The sequence below is a fragment of the Oryctolagus cuniculus genome, chromosome 18, assembly GCF_964237555.1.
Source record: "Oryctolagus cuniculus chromosome 18, mOryCun1.1, whole genome shotgun sequence".
NCBI lineage: Eukaryota > Metazoa > Chordata > Mammalia > Lagomorpha > Leporidae > Oryctolagus > Oryctolagus cuniculus.
This window is the reverse complement of record NC_091449.1, coordinates 14,454,583-14,476,451: the sequence shown is the minus strand read 5'-3', so window position 1 is coordinate 14,476,451 and position 21,869 is coordinate 14,454,583. Positions and strand designations below refer to the sequence as shown.

The 21,869-nt window shown below is 52.0% G+C and overlaps 1 protein-coding gene and 1 pseudogene across 1 annotated transcript; both read right to left on the bottom strand.

Annotated features, from left to right (window-relative positions):
- Nucleotides 1–6,736: 6,736 nt before the first annotated feature.
- LOC138846518 (paired-like homeodomain transcription factor LEUTX) lies at nt 6,737–10,923 on the bottom strand. The gene is made up of 3 exons (XM_070062532.1): nt 10,854–10,923; nt 7,782–7,930; nt 6,737–7,030 (listed from the first exon to the last, which is right to left on the bottom strand). The coding sequence occupies exons 1-3, from the start codon at nt 10,921–10,923 to the stop codon at nt 6,737–6,739; spliced, it is 513 nt and encodes a 170-aa protein (XP_069918633.1).
- A 4,703-nt stretch (nt 10,924–15,626) lies between these two features.
- Nucleotides 15,627–21,554, bottom strand: LOC138846517 (small ribosomal subunit protein uS5 pseudogene; annotated as a pseudogene).
- Between the last annotated feature and the right edge of the window lie 315 nt (nt 21,555–21,869).

The window sequence follows — 21,869 nt, the reverse complement described above, 5'->3', positions numbered from 1 at the left end:
GTCCGGGCGCCCGAGTTTCAGGCCCGTCCCCTCGTGCGTGGCCCGGGGAGGCCCGCCGCCCACCCACCGCCTGAGAGCACGCGGAGGACGGCAGCCCACGAACGTGGCCACCACGCCCTTGCGGCCCTGGATTTCACGTTGTCTACAATAGCGTCCCCTGGCGCTCCACAGTGGCGGCGACCCCGGACTCTGGTGGCAGGTGGGGGCCAAGGCCGCGGCGAGGTCACCAGGCCCGCCTGACTGCCCTCAGGAACCCCATAAATTGTCTTCTTGTGGCACTTCACAAGTATCTAAGTTCACCATTACAAAACGTCCACACACTACAGAAAACCAGCCTCCAGGCTGTGATGCCTCGGACCAGCCCAGAGAGCCCCCCAAACTCCCAGCACATTTGCTTTTGTAAAGAACAAGGCAGAGGAGTGGTCCCTCCAGGGCTGTCTCCAGATCGCCGGCAGGGGCTCCTACAGACTGCTTCGTCCTTTTTCTTTTTTCTATGACTGGAAAAAATTCAGCCCTTGAAGTCTGGGGGTTCAGATATCTGCTAGGTCGTCGGGCTCGTCGTCCTCGAACAAGCCATACCTGCGCACGAGCTCCCCGAAGTAGTGGGGCAGGGAAGCCCAGGGCACAGAGGAGTCCAGATGGATGTTGTACAGATAGGCGGGCAGCGGGTCTTTGGCAGCCTCGGGGCCCTGCACCTGGGAACCCCCGGAGCCCTGCTCTTTCTCCGCAGGCGCGCTGAGCTCCGAGCATGTTGGCGGCGGTGGCGGAGGCGGTGGCGGCAGCAGTGGCACTTGTAGTGGTGGTGGCAGCGGAGGCAGAGGAGGAGGCTGAGGTGTGGACTCGCTGGGCTGGCGGGGCTGGCCCTTTGGCTGCAGTTTTCTTTGCTTGGCGCGCTGATTTTTAAACCAGCTATGAGGAGGAAGGGAAGGAACAGGTTACTCAGAGGCAAGGACCCCAGGGAGACCCCATGGGCCTCAGAAGCTCGGGGCCCTTGTGGGGTGGGCACGCTGGGCTCAAGCCTCTTTCTCAAACGCTGTGCCGGGCCCGGGAGGGAGCCACAGGCATCAGGTAAAGGGGAGGGGGCCGGGCAGCCTCTGCCCTGCTCCCAAGCGATCCTCCGCAGCAGAACTTAGAACTTTGCGCGCTAGGCTTTGCACCACAAAGGCTCACGTTCTGGGAGCTCGGTCTCTAAGGACACAGTACTGAGAGGTGCGGAGACCCTCAGAGGGGCAGCCTGGTGGGGTCATTCGGCCATGGGGTGGCACGAAGCCGCCGTGGGCCTTGGGGGCAGTGAACCGGCCGATGGAAGACACCTCTCTCTGCCTCGAACTCGTTCAAAGAGATAAATACATATTTAAAAAAAATTCGGTCTCATTGCGTCTCATCCAATACATTTAAAGAAATACAATTTGGAAACGCGCTCCCTGCACACACGTGTTGGCTCAGCCTGCGCGGGTGGCTCTCTGCTGGCACCACACGCTGGGGCTGGGCGGCGCCATCCACCAGGGGCGGTCCTGGCCACCACCGCCTGGCTGCTCAGACTTGAACTCTTGTGCCCACAACCGCAACCGCAATGCAGCTGCGAGCGCCCCGCCCGCCCGGGGGAGTCTTTCTTGTCCAGTGCCCACGCACAGGAAGTTCGGGACAAGTCCTGGGGCAGCCTCTGCCTGCCAGCCTCGCGGGGACTGTGAAGCACAACGCGTGCATTGGACATTGCTCTGAGCAGCCAGCGCAGCGGTGACCACAGCAAGTGAGTGCGCGGCGCAGAGGGCGCAGGGCTCAGGACATACCTGGATCACATACACATCCAGATGAAGCTCGGACGCTAACTCTTTGACTTGGCTCCAATCTGGGCAGTGGCTGGTTTTAAAACAGCTTGCAGCATCCCCAGCTGGTTGGGGGTAAAGGCCGTGCGGCTGCGGCAAGAGGACCTGGGCACTGCAGAGGGAACAGCAACACAGGCCTTTGGTTTGCTTGAAGCAAGAATCCATTGGAGTTCCTGATGCAGACATTTGGGGCGTGACCCGGTCGGTTGGTCGGGAGACACCAGCACTCTCTCTCGGGGTCTCTTCCTCTTTGCCAGGATCTCCCAAAGGAATTTTGGAAAATGCGCCCTGGAAGGCAGAGCCTGATCTCATGGTCATGCATTTTCGACGTCAGCTTGAACTTCACGAGGGGAAAATGTCCTGCTGCCACACACGTACACACACACACACAGACACACAGAAACACACACATACACACACAACCACCCACACACACACGCATACATACCTAAATGCACACACATGCATACATACACACCCACACCCACACCCACACCCAAACCTGCACCCACACCCTGTGAAGGCAAGGGCCAAGCTCGCAGTTTTCTCCCAGCTCATGGGAAAGACAGAGAGACAGAGAATGAGAAACACTGCATAGGGCTTTGGAGGAAGCCCTCAGCCATGGAGGGGTTGGAAAGAGATGGAGAAAGAGCCGCAGGCAGAGGAGAAGGAGGCCAGAAGCACATGTGCGTGGTTAGAATGCAGCCACTGGGGCCGGCCCCTGGGAGGCCTTGCAATGCTGGGTTCCTATCCCAGAGTCCCAGTTGGAGTCCCGGCTGCTCCACTTCCCACCCAGCTCCCTACAAATGCACCTGGGAAAGCAGTAGAAGATGGCCCAAGTACTCGGGCCCCCACACCCACATGGGAGACCCAGATGGAGCTCCCGGCTCCTGGCTTTGGATTGCACCAGCCCTTGGCCACTGCAGCTACCCATGCAAATACACATGCAAAGGAAATGTTTTTTCATTTTCAGAAGGCGCCTGGCATTGTGGCAGAGTGGGTAAAACCCACCACTGGCAACACTGGCGTCCCATATGCACACTGGGGCAAGGCCCAGCTGCTCCACTGCCTATGCAGCTCCCTGCTCATGTGCCTAGGGAAGCAGCAGAGGACGGCGCAAGTGATTGGACCCCTGCAGCCATGTGGGAGAGCTTATTTCTATTTTAAAACTCACATTCGGATATAGACTTTCTTTCTTTCTTTGTTCTTTTTGAAAAAAAAAAAAAGATCAAATCATTGCTTTGAAGGTCAGAGTTACTCCCCAACTGGCCACAATGGCTCGAACTGTGCCAATGCAAAGGCAGGACCAGGAGCTTCTTCCAGGTCTGCCATGCAGGTGCAGGGGCCCAAGGACTTGGGCTGTGCTCTACTGCTTTCCCAGGCCATAGCAGAGGGCTGGATCAGAAAAGGAGCAGCCGGGACTCGAAGCGGCACCCGGACTCGAAGCGGCGCCCCTATGGGATGCCTGCCCTTCAGGCCGGGGCTTTAAGCTGCTGCACCACAGCACCGGCCCCATCAACTCACTCTTTCAACACACGGTTTTCAAAGAGAAAGATTGTGTCTGTGTCTCCAGACAAGAAATGCACTCTACACTAGGGTTTTCCAAGGCAAAGGAAAATAGGAGAAAATACAGAGAGACTAAGAAATGCATGGAAATAGGAGTCAAAAACCGAGCTCATTCTGGTGCAAAAAGAATGTTTTGGAACGCCATGCATAACTTTTTCTTCCTACCTATTTTCCCAGGAACTTTCTGAAGACCCCTTATCTGCATAGGTGGATTCCAAACAGTTTTTGCCCAAGTCAATGTTTTAAAATCCATTTCCATGAACTTTTCTAGTAGCCTTGCGTCACACGGACATTTAAAATATCTGAACAGTGCAACTCGGAAGCAAGTGGAAAACACAAGCCAAAGACTGGAAGGTTTTCTGTGCCAGCAACACCAGAGTTTCCGGGAGACCCCACTGGCTGCCGTGCGAACTCTATGACAGTCACGGGCATCCAAAAGGATGGGAGAGATGACGGACACTCGCTCACTGCTGGCGGGAGCCCTGCAGCAAACTGTGCTCCTGTTTGCTCCATTGCTATAAGCCAGCGATCCCGCCAACGGCCAACCTGGTGCCGGCATGGCTTGGCCTACCACCAAGCAAGCCCTGCACAGCCGACCTCTCGCCCACCCGCCTCGGCCACTTGCTCACTCGACATCAGGACGCGGACCGGCAGTATTTCCGAAGCTGCTGCTTCTCCAGCATCTGCACTTGTCTGCCCCTTGCCGACCGCCCGCCCGCCTGGCTAAAGGATGGCTCCTTTAGAGAAGGAAGCCAACTTGGCATGGTATGAAGTCTTTGATGGACCCTCCCTAAGTCACACCCTAGACCTGATTGACAGATGTGCCACTTGAAGAGGTGAACCCCAGCCCCTGGCTCCCGGCTCCCCATTGGCACAGCTCTGACCCTTGTGGCCATTTGCGGCGTGAAGCAATGGAAGGCAGACCTTTCTCCCTGTCTCTTCTTCTCACTGTCTGCAGCTCTACCTCTCCAAGAATTCAATAACAACATCCTCAAACAACGATTTATGTTATTTTATTTTACTTTATTTTATTGGAAAGACCAGTGCCCATATGGGCTGTTGGCGCTGCAGGCTGGAGGTTGAACCCGCTGTGCTACAGTGCCGGCCCCAATCAATCAAATCTTTAAAAATGAAAATACAATCATAATTCTGCAAAAACATGCTAAGAAAGTGAGGAGGTGGTATGTTAATTAGCATGACTGTGGTGGTCACAAGAAAATCAATCTTTTGAAAAAACACTCTTTGGTACAGATGTGTTGATGAATTTGAAAGGCAGAGTTCCAGCCCTGGCCCTGGCTTGCGCGTTGTCTACGATGGCGCCCCCTGGCGCTCCACGGTGGCGGCGACCCCGGACTCTCTGGTGGCGGCTGGGGGCCAAGGCTGCGGCGAGGTCACCAGGCCCACCTGACTCCCCTCAGGAACCCCATAAATCCTCTTCTTTAAGCACTTCAAAAACATCTAAGTTCACCGTTACAAAACATCCACACACTACAGAAAATCAACCTCCAGGCTGTGATGCCTCCGACCAGCCCAGAGATCTCCCCAAAATCCCAACACGTTTAGTTTTGCAAAGAACGAGGCAGAGGAGTGGTCCCTCCAGGGCTGTCTCCAGGTCGCCGGCAGGGGCTCCTACATGCTTCATTCTTTTTTTCTTCTTTCTTTTTTCTATGACTGGAAAAATTCGGCCCTTGAAGTCTGGGGGTTCAGATATCTGCTAGTCATCAGGCTCATCGTCATCGAACAAGCCGTACATGCGCACCAGCTCCCCGATGTCATGGGGCAACGAAGCCCAGGGTGCTGAGGAGTCCAGATGGATATTTTGCAGATCGGCGGGCAGCGGGTCCTCGACAGCCTCGTGGCCATGCGCCTGGGAGCTCTCAGGGCCGTGATCTTCCTGCGAAGGTGCACTGAGCTCTGAACCTGGTGGTGGTGGCGACTCACCGGCTGGCGGTGCTGGCCCTTTTGCTGCAGTTTTCTTTGCTTGGCACGCTGATTTTTAAACCAGGTCTGGGGAGGAAGGGAGGGAACAGGTTACTCCAGAGGCAAGGACCCCAGGGAGACCCCATGGGCCTCAGAAGCTCGGGGCCCTTGTGGCGTGGGCACGCTGGGCTCAAGCCTCTTTCTCAAATGCTGTGCCGGGCCCGGGAGGGAGCCGCAGGCATCAGGTAAAGGAGAGGGGGCCGGGCAGCCTCTGCCCTGCTCCCAAGAGATCCTCCACAGCAGAACCTAGAACTTTCTTTGCTAGGCTTTGCACCACAAAGGCTCACGTTCTGGGAGCTCGGTCTCTAAGGACACAGTACTGAGAGGTGCGGAGACCCTCGGAGGGGAGGCCTGGTGGGGTCATTCGGTCATGGGGTCTAAGCCGCCTCAAACTCTTTCAAATAAATAATAAATAAATCTTAAAAAAGAAATTCGGTCTCATTGCCTCTCACACAATACATTTACAGAAATACACTTTGGAAACGCGCTGCCCGCACCCACGTGTTCACTCCGCCTGCGCGGGCGGCCCTTGGCTGGCTCCCGTGGGCTGGGCGGAACCATCCACCATGCATAGTCCTCGCCACCTGCTCAGACTTGAACTCTTCTGCCCCAAGGCAGCCGCGAGCGCCAGGGGCAGTCTATCTTGTCAAGGGCCCAAGCACAGGGACTTCGGGACCAGCCCCGGGGCAGCCTCTGCCTGCCAGCCTCGCAGGGACTGCGAAGCACGCGCATTGGCGACTTCCCTGAGTGGCCAGCACAGCAGGGCCCGCAAGCGAGTGAGTGCTGGCACGGAGGGCACAGGGCTCAGGACATATCTTGATCATGCACTCATCCAAACATAGCTTGCTGATAACTCTTGTATCTTCTCCCAGTCAGGACAGGGGGTCCACTTTTTGGTACAGATGTGTTGATTGATTTGAAAGGCAGAGTTCCAGCCACGGCCCCAGCTTGTGCGTTGTCTACGATGGCGCCCCCTGGCGCCCCACTGTGGTGGCGACCCCGGACTCTCTGGTGGTGGCTGTTGTCCAAGGCTGCTAGGAGGTCACGAGGCCCGCCTGACTGCCCTCAGGAACCCCATAAATCCTCTTCTGTAAAGCTTCTCAAGTATCTAAGTTCACCGTTATGAAAGGTCCACACACTACAGAAAACCAACCTCTAGGCTGTGATGCCTCGGACCAGTGCAGAGATCTCCCCAAACTCCCAGCACCTTTGCTTTTGTAAAGAACAAGGCAGAGGAGTGGTCCCTCCACGGCTGTCTCCAGGTCGCCGGCAGGGGCTCCTACACTGCTTCATTCTTTTTTCTTCTTTCTTCTTTCTATGACTGGAAAAACTAGGCCCTTGAAGTCTGGGGGTTCAGATATCTGCTAGTCGTCTGGCTCGTCGTCATCGAACAAGCAGTACATGCGCATGAGCTCCCCGATGTCATGAGGCAGCGAAGCCCAGGGTGCTGAGGAGTCCAGATGGATGTTGTGCAGATCGGCGGGCAGCGGGTCTTCGGCAGCCTCGGGGCCCTGAGCCTGGGAGCTTCCAGGGCCGTGATCTTCTTGCGAAGGTGCGCTGAGCTCTGAGCCTGGTCGTGGTGGTGACTCCCTGGGGTGGCACTGCTGACCCCTTGGCTGTTGTTTCCTTTTCTTGGCGCGCTGGTTTTTAAACCAAGTCTGAGGAGGAAGGGAGGGAACAGGTTACTCTAGGGGCAACGACCCCAGGGAGACCCCATAGGCCTCAGAAGCTCAAGGCCCCTGTGCCGTGGGCCTGCTCGGCTCAAGCCTCTTTCTCAAACGCTGTACCGGGTCCGGAAGGGAGCCGCTGGCATCAGGTAATGGGGAGGGGGCCGCAGCAGAACTTAGAACTTTCCGCGCTAGGCTTTGCACCACAAAGGCTCACGTTCTGGGAGCTCGGTCTCTCAGGACACAGTACTGAGAGGTGCAGAGACCCTCGGAGGGGAGGCCTGGTGGGGTCATTCGCCCATGGGGTCGATGCCGCCTCGAGCTCTTTCAAATAAATAATAAATAAATCTTAAAAAAGAAATTCTGTCTCATTGCCTCTCCCACAATACATTTACAGAAATACACTTTGGAAACGCGCTGCCCGCACACATGTGTTTGCTCCGCCTGCGCGGGCGGCTCTCAGTTGGCTCCGGCGGGCTGGGCGGAACCATCCTCCAGGCGAGGTCCTCCCTGCCAGCTCAGACTTCAACTCTTCTGCCCCAAGGCAGCCGCGAGCGCCAGGGGCAGTCTATCTTGTCAAGCACCCACCCGCAGGGACTTCAGGACCAGCCCCGGGGCAGCTTCTGCCTGCCAACCTCGCAGGGGCTGCAAAGCGCGCGCATTGGCGACTGCCCTGAGCGGCCAGCACAGCGGTGACCGTAAGTGAGTGCGTGGCATGGAGGGCGCAGGGCTCGGGACATACCTTGATCACGCACTCATCCAAACATAGCTTTGCCGCTAACTCTTGTATCTTCTCCCAGTCAGGACAGGGGGTCTTTTCGAAAACAGCTTTCAACATCCCCAACTGGTCGGGGGTAAAGGCCGTGCGGCTGCGGCGAGCACACCTGGGCGCTGCAGAGGGAACAGCAACAAAGGGCTTTGGTTTGCTTTCAGAGACAATCCATTGGCCATCCTGATGCCGGCTTTGACTGCAGCAGACACTGCATGCATTTCGGGATTGACCAGGTAGACAGCAGCGCTCTCGGGGTCTCTCCTCTTTGTCTGGGTCTCCCAAAGGAATTTTGGAAAATGCACCATGGAAGGCAGAGCCTGATCTCATGGTCATGCATTTTCGCCGTGAGCTTGAGCTTCACGAGGGGAAGATGTCCTGCTGCCACACACACACACACACATACATAAATACAAACCCACACACACAGAAAGACACAGACACAGAAACTCACATACACAGAAACACACACACACATACAAACTCATACATACACACCCACACACCCACGACATACATACATACATACCTACACACACATACATACATAAGAACCCACACACTAACACAAAGACAGACACATACAGACACACACAGAAAGATACACACATATACATACACACATATGCATACATATATAGAAACCCACACACACAGACACATACATACATAAATGCACATACATGTATAAATACACACCCACACACTCACAATCACACCCACAACCACACACTGTGAAGGCAAGTGCCAAGCTGGCAGTTTTCTCCCAGCTCATGAGAAAGAGAGAGAGAGAGAAACAGAGAGAAAAACTGCATAGGACTTTGGAGGAAGCCCTCAGCCATGGAGGGGATGGAAAGAGATGGAGAAAGAGCCGCAGGCAGAGGAGAAGGAGGCCAGAAGCACATGTGCATGGTTAGAATGCAGCCACTGGGGCCGGCCCCTGGGAGGCCTTGCAATGCTGGGTTCCTATCCCAGAGTCCCAGTTGGAGTCCCAGCTGCTCCACTTCCCACCCAGCTCCCTACAAATGCACCTGGGAAAGCAGTAGAAGATGGCCCAAGTATTCGGGCCCCCACACCCACATGGGAAACCCAGATGGAGCTCCCGGCTCCTGGCTTTGGATTGCACCAGCCCTTGGCCACTGCAGCTACAAATGCAAAGTAATTTTTTTTCATTTCAAGAAGGCACGTGGCATTGTGGCAGAGTGGGTAAAACCCACCACTGGCAACACTGACTTCCCATATGGACACTAGGGCAAGGCCCAGCTGCCCCACTGCCTATGCAGCTCCCTGCTCATGTGCCTAGGGAAGCAGCAGACAACAGCCAAAAGATAGGACCCCTGCACCCATGTGGGAGAGCTTATTTTTATTATAAAACTTGCGTTCAAGGATATACTTTCTTTTTTTTATAAAAAAAAAGGTCTATTCATTTATTTGATGGTCAGAGTTACACAGAGAAAGAAGGAGAGGCACAGAGAGAGAGAGAGAGTGTTCCATCCACTGGTTCACTCCCCAACTGGCCACAATGACTTGAGCTGTGCCAATCCAAAGGCAGGAGCCAGGAGCTTCTTCCTGGTCTCCCCTGTGGGTGCAGGGGCCCATCTTTTCCTGCTCTCCCAGGCCATTCCAGAGAGCGGGATCAGAAGAGGAGCAGCCTGGACTTGAACCGGAGCCCATATGAGATGCCTGCACTTCCAGCCAGGGCTTTAACCCACTGCACCACAGCGCCGGCCCCATCAACGAACTCTTTAAACAAAACTTTTTAAAAGAGAAAGATTGTATCTGTGTCTCCAGACAAGAGATGCATCTACACTAGGTTGTTCCAATGCAAAGGAAAACATGAGAAAATACAGAGAGACTAAGAAATGCATGGAAAAAATGAGTCAAAAATGTGTTCATTCTGGTGCAAAAAACAATTTTTTGAAAGCCATGCATAACTCTTTCTTTTCTTTTTATATTTAAACAGGCAGAGTTCGACAGAAACAGAGAGAAAGGTCTTCCTACCGTTGATTCACCCGTGTCCCTCAAATGGTCGCTATGGCCGGCGCGTTGTGCTGATCTGAAGCCAGGAGCCAGGTGCTTCCTCCTGGTCTCCCATGGGGTGCAGGGCCCAAGCACCTGGGCCATCCTCCACTGCCTTCCCGGGCCACAGCAGAGAGCTGGACTGGAAGAGGAGCAACCGGGACTAGGTGCTGGTAAGACTTGGACTATTACCAAGCCCTGCATGGCCGCCTTGGTTTCCGCACAGCCAACCTCTCGCCCACCCGCCTCGGCCATTTGCTCACTTGACATCAGGATGGGGACCGGCAGTATTTCCGAAGCTGCTTCTTCTCCAGCATCTGCGGTTGCTCTGCCTGTTGCTGCCGGTTGCTTCCTTTATGAGCCAACTTGGGATGGTATTAAGTCTTTGATGGACCCTCCCTAAGTCACACCCTAGACCTATTTACATATATGGCACTTGAAGAGGTTAGCAGGTAGATGGAATGAAAAGATGCCAATTTAAAATGGTAACTTAGCACTATATCAGCCCCCTCTAGTTCAAGACACTTTTAGGAGCAATGAAACCTCCAGTTGGCCCATCTCTAAAGAACCGGGCACCCTGGGAACTTCACCCTGGCGATGCAGGCTTTCTGACATTCTTCTCTGAGCACAGATATGTGCCCTTCTCTTAGATGCAGAAACAAAGAGAAGTCAGCAGGAGCCAGATCAGGACAGCTGCTGACTTCCTATCAGAACTTTCCAAGTTGGTCTGTGTGGGGAGAGGAAGGGTCAGGGGTGCTGCGCGGAGGACAGGGCTGCTGGCGGGACTTCCCAGGCTTGCTCTGTTCACTTCCACTGCTTTCTCAGAATAAGCAGATGTTATTCACTGGCTTGCCAACAAGTCAACAGTCAAACTGCCTTGGGCATCCCAAAGAAAACCCGACGCACTCTGGGAGTGCCTGGACCACCTCCACCCCTTGGTAGCTGCCCATTGCTCTGTCCGTGGAATCCTATCAACATAACCATGTTTAATCTCCTACTAATTCTTCAGACTCCAAGTGGGGGTACCGCCCTGGCCAGGCAGCGGTGCCCTGGGGCCACGTTTGGACACCAGACCACTGCCCCACTGCAGAGCCATGACGCCCCTGGAAGCCTGCCGATGGCCACAGCCCAGCATCTCCCTCCCCGGGCAGGGGAATTTCAGGGTGTGGAACCTAAAAGTAGATCCATAACAGCACATGGGAGGCCTCCTTTAGCAGGTGGACAAGGGCATTGACAATGGGGATCAGAATATGGTTGCTATAAGAAAACAAAAACAAGCCGGCGCCACGGCTCACTAGGCTAATCCTCTGCCTAGCGGTGCTGGCACACCAGGTTCTAGTCCCGGTCGGGGTGCCGGATTCTGTCCCGGTTGCCCCTATTCCAGGCCAGCCCTCTGCTGTGGCCAGGGAGTGCAGTGGAGGATGGCCCAGGTGCTTGGGCCCAGCAACCCATGGGAGACCAGGAAAAGCACCTGGCTCCTGGCTCCTGCCATCGAATCAGTGCAGTGCACCGGCCGCAGCGCGCCGGCCGCGGCAGCCATTGGAGGGTGAACCAATGGCAAAGGAAGACCTTTCTCTCTGTCTCTCTCTCGCATTCTCCACTTTGCCTGTCCAAAAAAAAAAAAAACAACCAAAAAACAAAAAACAAAAACACTGAGGGACCTGCGCTGTGGTGCAGTAGGTCAATCCTACACCTGTGGTGGCAGCATCCCATATGGGCACTGGTTCTAGTCCTGGCTGCTCCTCTTCCCATCCAGCTTACTGCTATGGCCTGGGAAAGCAGTGGAAGATGGCCCAAGAGATGGGCCCTGCACCACAAGAGGCTCCTGGTTCCTGACTTCAGATCAGCCCAGTTCTGACCAGTGTGGCCACCGTGGAAAAGAAGCAGAGGATCGAAGACCTTTCTGTCTCTCCTTCTCACTGTGTGTAACTCTACCTCTCAAATCAATAAATAAAATCTTAAAAAAAAAAAAAAACACTGATCTGGGGCCTGTGTTGTGACACAATGGGTAAATCAGCCACCTGTGATTAAAGCATCCCATATGGGCGCCGGTTCAAGTCTCCACTGCTCCACTTCGGATCCAGCTCCCTGCTAATGGCCCAAGTGCTTGGACCCCTGCACTCAAGCTTCTGGCTCCTGGCTTGGGCCTGGCCTAGCCCTGGCTGTGCTGTCCACTGCAGGCTTCGTCTTTCACATCGTCTTGTCCCCTCTGAAAACAAAGTGTGCATGTGTGCTCTGCTGATATTGCTTTCTGTTTACAACATATTTTATTATAGGCCACCATCTGTGTCACCAGCATCCTGTATGAACACAGGTTCGAGTCTCAGTTGCTCCACTACTGATCCAGGTGCCCACTAATGCACCTGGGAAAGCAGCAGAAGATGGCCCAAGAGTTGGGCCCCTGCACCCATGGAGGATACCCTGATGGAGCTCCAGGCTCCTGGCTTCAGTCTGGCCCAGCTTTGCTGTGGTGGCCATTTGGGGAGTAAACCAGCAGATGGAAGATTCTCCATCTCTGTCCCTCGCACCCTTCTCTCTAACATTACCTTTCAAATAAATATTTTCTAAAATTGTATGAATGTTGTTAATTTTAAATTTACAACATAAACATTGTGAGGAGTTTCCATATACCCCAGCTGGCTGCCCCATTAATATCTCCTATTGGTGTGTCTGTCACACATGAGCCACACCCAGCTGCCCCAGTTTTTTAATCCAAACTCCTTTCACCCCTCCAGCCCTCCCACTCTAGTCATCCGCGTCTGTGTTCAGATTCTTAGTTTCGCTCCCACACACAGAGGAGGACAGGTGGGACCGGTCTTTCTACACTGCTGGTCTCTGAGGAATGGTCTCCACAACCTTTCCCCACAGCATCAATGTTCTTCTCTTCTGCCACCCATGCTTCACCAGAAAATTCTTCCCAGCATTCACATGGTTCTCACAGGGGCTCTCTTCAAGCCGGAGTTGAATCCTTCTTGGGGCCCCAATCCAGATCCTGTTCAGAAAGCGAAGGTGGGGCTCTGTGCGTGCATGGCTCCTATCCATCCTGGAGCTCAGCCAGAGTTCTCGGGGAGCAGTCTGGGGAATGCTGGGTGATGCTGCTCCCCACCCACACCTCCCAGTGCAACAGCAACTGATGCACATCAAACTCTCTCTCTCTCTCTCTTTTTAAGATTTATTTATTTATTTGAAAGGTATAGCTACAGATTAGCAGAGGCAGAGAGAGAGAGAGAGAGAGAGAGAGAGAGAGAGAGAGAGAGAGAGTCTTCCATCCACTGGTTCACTCCCCTGTAGGTAGCAACGGCCAGAGCTGTGCCGATCCGAAGCCAGGAGCCAGGAGCTTCCTCCAGGTCTCCCACGCGGTTGCAGGAGCCCAAGGACTTCATGTGCATTCCAGCACACTTCACTTCAGTTGTGACACTGACTGGCATGAAGGTCACCAGCATGCGGTGTGAGAACAGCAGTCTCCACTTGGCCCCGGGGACAGCACTAATGCTACCAATCTGGTAGACATCCTGTAGGGGAGATGCTAAGTAGTCAGATGTCTAGTTGGTGGGAGGAGGCAATCTAGGGCTCCCAGCAGTGAGAATCACTGGCATTGCAATCATGCACCCACGTGGGAGACCTGGAAGAAGCTTCTGGCTCCTGGCTTCAAATTGGCACAGCTCTAGCTGTTGCAGCCATATGGAGAGTGAACCAGCAGATGGAAGACGTCTCTCTCTCTCTCTCGCTCTCGCTCTCTCTCTCTGCTCTGCCTCTCTGTAACTCTGCCTTTGAAATAAATAAATGAACCTTTAAAAAAATACAAATTCCAAGAGGTCCATTTCATTTATCTCCATTAAGTTTCTTTGTGCTCTGTACATTAGCTACCACAAATCAGTGAAAGAATATGGTTGGGGGAGGGAATCTGACTTATTTCATTACGCACAAGCACTTGGAAATACACGGATGGAGTCACCACATTCAATGCCCCAGGCAGCTGCTGAATCCTGGCACCAGATACATCTGTCTTATGTGTCTGAAGGAACAGTTCACATCCTGGACTACTGCTGCTCTCTGTACTATTCAGAACCTCTAGCATTTTTGGCCCAAGACTCAATTCCAGAAACTCCAAAACCAATGAAGGAAACCCATCTTTAACGTTCTGCTCTGGGGCTGGCCTCATGGCAGAGAGCTAAGCCACCGCTTCAGATGCCAGCATCACATATTGGAGCACCAGCTAGAGTCCCAGCTGCTCTGCTTCTGGTCCAGCTCCCTGCTCGTACACCTGGGAAAGCAGCAGCAATGGCCCAGGTACTTGGGCCCCTGCCACCCCGCCTTGCCCAGCCCCAGCCTTTGAGATCATTTGGGGAAGGAACCAGCAGATGGAAGATTTCTCTCTCTCTCTTCCAAATAAATAGTCGTTTTAAAAAAGTAAACTAAAATTCTGTTGCTTGGGTGTATGCTTGGCACAGTGATTAAGACGCCGCTTGAGGGCCCAACGATTTGGCATAGTGGATAAAGCTGCCACCTGCAGTGCTGGCATCCCATATGGGCGCTGGTTCCAGTCCCAGTTGCTCCACTTCTGATCCAACTCTGTTGCGGCCAACTGGAGAGTGACCCAGTGGATAAAAGACTTCTCTCTCTCTCTCTTTCTCTCTCTCTCTCTCTCTCTCTCTCTCTCTGTAGCTCATTCAAATAGGTGCATACATCCTTTTCTCCCTGGTGAAAGGAGCCCCAGCTCTGTGTGTGATTCCAGCGCCTGGGGGGTTGTGCAGATTGTGCCTCTGTGACCCAGGCCCTGGCAACCCAGCAGCAGTGGAGAATTTCCCACAGGACCACTGAAGATCAAAATTTAGGTTGACTTGGCACAGAGACCCTGGCCATGGCTTCTACAGCAGAGCTGCAGAGAACTCGGAATCAATGAACAGATGCAACCCAGGACAGCCACAGAGGCCTGGGCCACCCCCTCTTGGAGCTCCAGTGGGAGCCAAAAAACTGGTGGAGTAGGTTCCAAAAGTGCTGGGCTCCATGTAGAGCCCCAGGGACTCGCCATTCGGGGAGTGACCCACCAGATGGAAGAGCTGTGTCCTCTGTCTCTCCCTTTCTGGAACCACCTTCCAAAGAAATCAATCTGCTAACAGAGAGGAAAGAACTGGCCCACGGCAGTGTTGGGAGAACAGACTGGAAAACCCCTCCAGGGAGAGACCTGGGCTTTGGGCTTTAGCTCGCTCCTTCTTGGGTATCTGGACTATGAAGCCCTTACACAGTGGGCGGCAGTGCCAGGAAGCGGCTGCTCAGGGCAGCGTGCAGGGACTGGCAGGAGCGCTTGGTCCCTTGAGCTCCCAGAGCCGGGAAGCCGAGGTGCCAAGCCAGAGCACTGGGGCCGGGCGCGCTCTCTGGAGTGGGGCGGGGCCATGGTGAGGTCCCTGCCCGGTTGAGGGCATAGCGCCCACGCTGCTTCGGCGCCTACCCCGCCACCTCCTTGGGGATGATTCGGTTGCCCACAGCATAGGGGTCTCCCAGTGGGAGCTGGGGCAAATGTAGAGGCTGACTCAGTGCTTCTGTGGCTGAGGGAGCCAGGATCCCCGCCCCACCTCAGGACCCCAGGGTTGTCAGTCCGCTGAGGACTGACTGCGTGGAGGTAAAGCCGGAGGCAGGGCTGCACGCAAATGAAGGAGTAAGGATGGACGACGCAGGCGGGAGGATGAGGGGTTCGGCTTTATTTCTTTATCTGATGGGGGAGACAGAGTGGTATATTTAGGGTATTTTTTGTTTCTTTTTTCTTTTTTCTTTTTTCTTTTTTCTTTTTTTTGGCAGGCTCCATCCACTTTATTTTTCTTGTGTAAAAACCTCTGTTGTGGCCACAGCTGGAGCCTGGGTCCTCTGCATGGCACCCTGGTGTGAGTCTTCATGAGATGGTTGGTGAACTCCTGAGAGGGAGACTTGGCGAGCACGGTCTCTTTCCAGAGGTCAGGGGTCAGGTAGTTGTAGGTCTTGGAGATGGCATTGAAGGTGGCCTTGGCAAAGTTGCCGTGGATGGCAGTGCACCCGGGCTGAGGTGTAGCAGTTGTCAGTGCCAGCCATCAGCATCAGCTTCTTGGGGACAGGAGCGGGGACGATCCCGGTGCCCCTGGTAGGGGCATACAGTGCCCCAGTACAAAGCCACAGCAGCCGATCACCTTGCACGGCACGTTGTGTGGCTTGCCAATCTTGTTCCCCCAGTAACCTCTACTCACGGGCACGATGGACAGCTTGGCTAGGATGATGGCCCCTCATATGGCAGGGGCACCTCCTTAGAGCACTTCATGCCCAGGCTGATGTGGCCGTTGTAGCCCCAATGGCAATAGAACCGGGTCCACTGGCCAGCCCGCGTCTGCTTCTGCACCAGTCATGGCTCACTTTGTTAATCCTCCACCTGGGCACCAGCATCCCATATGGGCTCTGGGTTCTAGTCCCGGTTGCTCCTCTAACAGCTCAGCTCTCTGCTGTGGCCAGGGAAGCCAGTGATTGATGGCCCAAGTGCTTGGGCCCCTGCACCACATGAGAGACTGGGAGTAAACACCTGGCTCCTGGCTTCGGATCGGTGCAACTTGGGGGGTGAACCAGAGGAAGGAAGACCTTTCTCTCTGTCTCTTTTCTCACTGTCTATAAATTTACCTGTCAAATAAATTTAAAAAAATATAAAACCCAGAAGAGGGCATTGACTCAGTCATTCAGTGTCTCAGCCCATTTCTTTTGAGTTCGTACTTTCTGCATCACCTGAGGCTCAGAATGAAACACCTGCCAATTTCAACCCCTCTTTGGTTCCTGTGCCTTCTTGGAGCTGTCCTGGGTAGGGTGCATCCTGGGTTGGGGCAGATGTCTCTGATTATCTGGCCTTGTCCTTAATTCATGTTGATTCCAAGAAGATATGGCAATACCGGCATTCATTCCCTAAGGTACAAACACAGAATTTATCATCAACAGACCCTTATTAAAAGGAAAACCCAGGGTTGGGGCGCTGCTGTGGCCCAGTGGGTCAAGCTGCCACCTGTGACTCTGGCATCCCATAAGAGCATCCATTTTCAAGTCCTGGCTGCTCCACTTCCAACCCAACTTCCTGCTAATGCACCTGGATAGGTAGTAGAAGATAGCTCAACTGTTTGGACAGCTGCTTGGGCTCTTGACTTCAGCCTGGCCAGCCCCGCCTGTGGCAGCCATCTGGGGACATCAGCCAGCAGATGGAAGATCTCTCTCTGTCTCTCTCTTCCCACATCTACCCCCATAACTCTGCATTTCAAATAAATAAGTCTTTGGGGACAAAAAATGAAAGCTTAGGGGGCTGGCGTTGTGCAGTGGGTTGAGCTGTTGCCTGCCATGCTGGCATCCCACATCAGAGCACCAGTTCATGTCTTGGCTGTTCTGCTTCTAATACAACATCCTGCTCATTCACCTGGGTAAACAGCGGAGGATGGCCCAAGTACCTAGATCCCTGCATCCCTCATGGGAGACACAGTTGGAGTTCTAGGCTCCTGGCTTTGGCCCGGTGCAGCCCTGACTCTTGTGGGAATCTGGGGAGTGAACCAGTGGATGGAAGATCTCTTCTCTCTCTGTTTCTCCCTCTCTGTCACTCTGCCTTTCAAATAAATGAATAAATCATTTAAAAACATAAGCTTATTAAATGCTTCACATGTGAGAAAAATGATGCCAGATGAAAATCAAATTTATAAAAATGAACACTGAACACTGAAAATGGGTAGCATGTTGATAAATATAAAAGACTGCTTACCTTTAATTGCCTTAAATGATCATTTTTAAAGCAAAAATTATTACTATATGTTGTATTGTTTATAATGTGGGTAGAAGTAAAATTATGAAATTGCAGAAGCATAAGAGGGTGAATGGAAACCTGTTGTTGTGGGGTTACTATATTATAGGTGAAGAAGTCCAGTATCACTGGATGGCAGTGTGTGGTAAAGAGAAGATGTCTATTGTAAACTCTAGACCAACAACAAAAACAGGAGATAGAGCTTATGTGTAGGTACAACAGGACTTGTCTCCCAAAACTCAGGGAGTTGTTTAAGCTCAAATGTCTTAATGTTGATGTTTGGTGGATTAATGGTGGAGATTTGGTATATTGAGGGCATGTGAGAGATGGGGCCAGTGGTACGTTTTTGCGTCTTTGAGGGTGTTCCCTCAGGGGGTAGTTCACATGAGAGGTTTGGTTATTTGAGTAGTAGTTGGGTCTAGGTTTTCTCTCTTCCTCCTGGCTCAAGATCTGATTACTCCCCTGCACCTGCCATGAGCAGCTTCCACAGACACCAGACTGTGGGGCTGCCTGACCCTGAAGTGTAGCCTCCAAGCTGGAGGCTAAAATAAGCCTTGGATTTCCCAAAGCTCTTTCAGATATGTTAGTTAAAGTCATGAAAATCTGTGAGATCCTGAAATTTTTTTTTTTGACAGGCAGAGTGGACAGTGAGAGAGAGAGACAGAGAGAAAGGTCTTCCTTTTTGCCGTTGGTTCACCCTCCAATGGCCGCCGCGGCCGGCGTGCTGCGGCCGGCGCACCGCGCTGATCCGATGGCAGGAGCCAGGAGCCAGGTGCTTTTCCTGGTCTCCCATGGGGTGCAGGGCCCAAGCACCTGGGCCATCCTCCACTGCACTCCCTGGCCACAGCAGAGAGCTGGCCTGGAAGAGGGGCAACCGGGACAGAATCCGGCGCCCCGACCAGGACTAGAACCCGGTGTGCCGGCGCCGCTAGGCGGAGGATTAGCCTAGTGAGCCGCGGCGCCGGCCGAGATCCTGAAAAATTTTTAATCCAGAAGAAGGAAAAATGATGATGGAGGAAGAAAAATAGCAAACTTGTGGACTTACACTCTATGATACTTATATCACGTTTTTCATTATCAGCTTTTCATGGCCCACTATGGCCCTTAGCATACAGTCCAAGCTCTACTGAGTGATCCTTTAGGTGCATTTTCATCTGGATACAATCTGTGTCAATGTTGCTCACACTTCTCCCAGAGCCCCATGTTCTCTACCATACACACACACCTGTGTGGTCAGCCACACACCTGTGGTCACACTTCCCTGTAGAGACCTCTCATATGCTGTACTCAGTCCATAAGTTACCTCGCACCAAACTGACCATCCTCAGAGCTATCGGATATTAGGGGACATGAGTACAAAGTACATTTCTGTCTCATTTAGTATTTTCCCCTGTTTAGTGAATGTGTTGATTTTACTCAGAAATTTTGCTGACAGAAAGCCAGCATACAAAAAATATATAATATATCAACCCTGTGTTTCCAAAAGAAAGTAATTAATTCCATTAGATACTTCAATAAAGACTAAGCAGATGACTATATAGGATAATGATGAAACTTCAGTTTTCTGTGGTCTTTAGCCTTGATACCAAGAGACTCTGATTGGCAGCTGTCCGACATCTTCAAACAAGATGCCCAAGGCCCTGCTGCCCTTTCTGTAGGTGTTGCTCAGACCAGAAGAATAAAGACTCCACACACAAATCTCAAGTAATCCATGGCTTTTGTCCAGCAATACCAAAATGAGATTCCATCTGTCCTGAACTACAATGCAAAGTCCCTGAGCAGGGTGAAGAACAAAAAATGTCCAAGCCCCTGAGCTGCTGGCCTTCTGTTTGGCATTGAGGCCCAGGCCGCCACTGGTCAGCACCATGGCCAGCGAAGTGGAAGTTCTCTCCTCCCCACTGGGATCTCACTCGCAGAGATCTTTCGTTTAGGTCTTTTTTTCTTTTGCCAGATTGTCTTGGCTTTCCATGCCTAAAATACTCCCATGGGCTCTTCAGCCAGATCTGAATGCCTTAAGGGCTGATTCTGAGGCCAGAGTGCTGTTTAGGACATCTGCCATTCTATGAGTCTGCTGTGTATCTCGCTTCCCATGTTGGATCATTCTCTCCTTTTTAATTCTATTAGTATTAGCAGACACTAGTCTTGTTTATGTGATCCCTTTGACTCTTAGTCCTATCATGATGAATTGTGAACTTAAATGGATCACTTGGACTAGTGAGATGGCATTGGTACATGCCACCTTGATGGGATTGAATTGGAATCCCCTGGTATGTTTCTAACTCTACCATTTGGGGCAAGTCAGCTTGAGCATGTCCCCACTTGTACATCTCCTACCTCTCTTATTACCACTCTTATATTTAACAGAGATCACTTTCCAGTTAAATTTAAACACCTAAGAATAATTGTGTGTTAATTAAAGAGTTCAACCAACAATATTAAGTAGAACAAAAAATATGAAAAGAGTTAAAGTATTGAGTTGTTCATCAACATTCAGGACAAGGGCTGATCAAGTCACTGTTTCTCATAGTGTCCATTTCACTTCAACAGGTTTCCTTTTTGGTGCTTGGTTAGTTGTCACCAATCAGGGAGAACATATGACATTTGTCCCTCTGGGACTGGCTTATTTCACTCAGCATGATGTTTTCCAGATTCCTCTATTTTGTTGCAAATGACAGGATTTTATAGTATAGTTTTCTATAGAGTACATGTCCCATAATTTCTTATCCAGTCTACCGTTGATGGGCATTTAAGTTGATTCCAGGTCTTGGCTATTGTGAATTGAGCTGCAATAAACATTAAGGTGCAGACAGCTTTTTGTTTGCCAATTTAATATCCTTTGGGTAAATTCCAAGGAGTGGAATGGCTGGGTTGTATGGTAGGATTAAATTCAGGTTTCTCAGGAATCTCCAAATTGACTTCCATAGTGGCTTGACCAGTTTGCATTCCCACCAACAGTGGGTTAGTGTCCCTTTTTCCTCACATCCTCCCCAGCCTCTGTTGTTGGTAGATTTCTGTATGTGAGCCATTCTAACTGGCGTGAGGTAAAACCTCAGTGTGGTTTTGATTTGCATTTCCCTGATGGGTAGTGATCCTGAACATTTTTTCTGTTGGCCATTTGGATTTCTTCTTTTGAAAAATGTCTATTGAGGTACTTGGCCCATCTCTTAAGTGGGTTGTTTGTTTTGCTGTTGTGGAGTTTCTTGATCTCTTTGTAGATTCTGGTTATTAATCCTTTATCTGTTGCATAGTTTGCATATATCTTTTCCCATTCTCTCGGTAGCCTCTTCACTTTCCTGACTGTTTCTTTTGCAGTACAGAAACTTCTCAATTTGATGCAATCCCAATTGTTAATTTGGCTTTGACTGCCTATGCCTCATGGGTCTTTTCCAAGAAGCCTTTGCCTGTGCCTATATCTTTCAGGGTTTCTCCATTGTTCTCTAATAACTTGATGGTGTTGGGTCGTAGATATAGATCTTTAATCCATGTTTGTTGTGGTGGATTCGTTTCTGAGAGGAAGAGCATGGTGGGGGCAAGAGGCACAGAGTCACCACACAGACCCTGAGAGTTGGGTGAAAGCAGACTTGTTTATTTCAGTTGCTACAGCTGCTCATATAGCCAAGGCAGCCAATCCGGTCAAGGGGCGGTCTATGCCCTAACCAATCACAGCCTGTTGCCAGGTAGTTTCCAAAGCCATCCAATCACAGCCTGTTGCCAGTCAGGCTCTTTTGCAAAGCAGTCTCTGAAACCATCCAATCACAGCCTGTTGTCAGTCAGGCTCTATTGTCATGTGGTTTCTGAAGCCATCCAATCACGACCTGTTGTCAGTCAGGCTCTGTTGTTGTGTGGTTTCCAAAACCATCCAATCACAGCCTGTTGCCAGGCAGTTTCTGTTGCCAGTGGCCATCTTGGCATGACATTCTCACCTTCTCATTCCACCACATTTCCCCTTTTTCGTTTTTGAGCAATGGGAGGCATGATTCTTGGTCATAACCTTGTTGACCCCATTTCCATGTGGTCTCCATATATGACTGTTCCTGTCTTAGGTTGTCCCCCAGGGGATCTTACTTGTCATTGACAAACCAGCACTCAAAACAGGAGACCACAGGAGCGCTTGCTCAGATGGGGGTAGTAATGAGGAACAGGGTAATCAGGAATGGCATGACCACACGCAGGCTATGGGCCATTAGAGGGCCTGAACAGAGCTAGTGGGGTATAAAGCAGTAATGGATGTGGCTATGGGCAGTTTCTCACGGTAG

Bases quoted from the DNA above. Each gene is read 5' to 3' on its own strand.
- LOC138846518 (XM_070062532.1), bottom strand. From the start codon at position 10,923: ATGGCTCTGCAGTGGGGCAGTGGTCTGGTGTCCAAACGTGGCCCCAGG. The intron at 7,931-10,853 runs GTACCCCCACTT...TTCCCTCTGCAG, and splicing joins ACCGCTGCCTGGCCAGGGCG to CGCCCAGGTGTGCTCGCCGC. The intron at 7,031-7,781 runs GTATGTCCCGAG...CTTCCTCCTCAG, and splicing joins TGGATGAGTGCGTGATCAAG to ACTTGGTTTAAAAACCAGCG.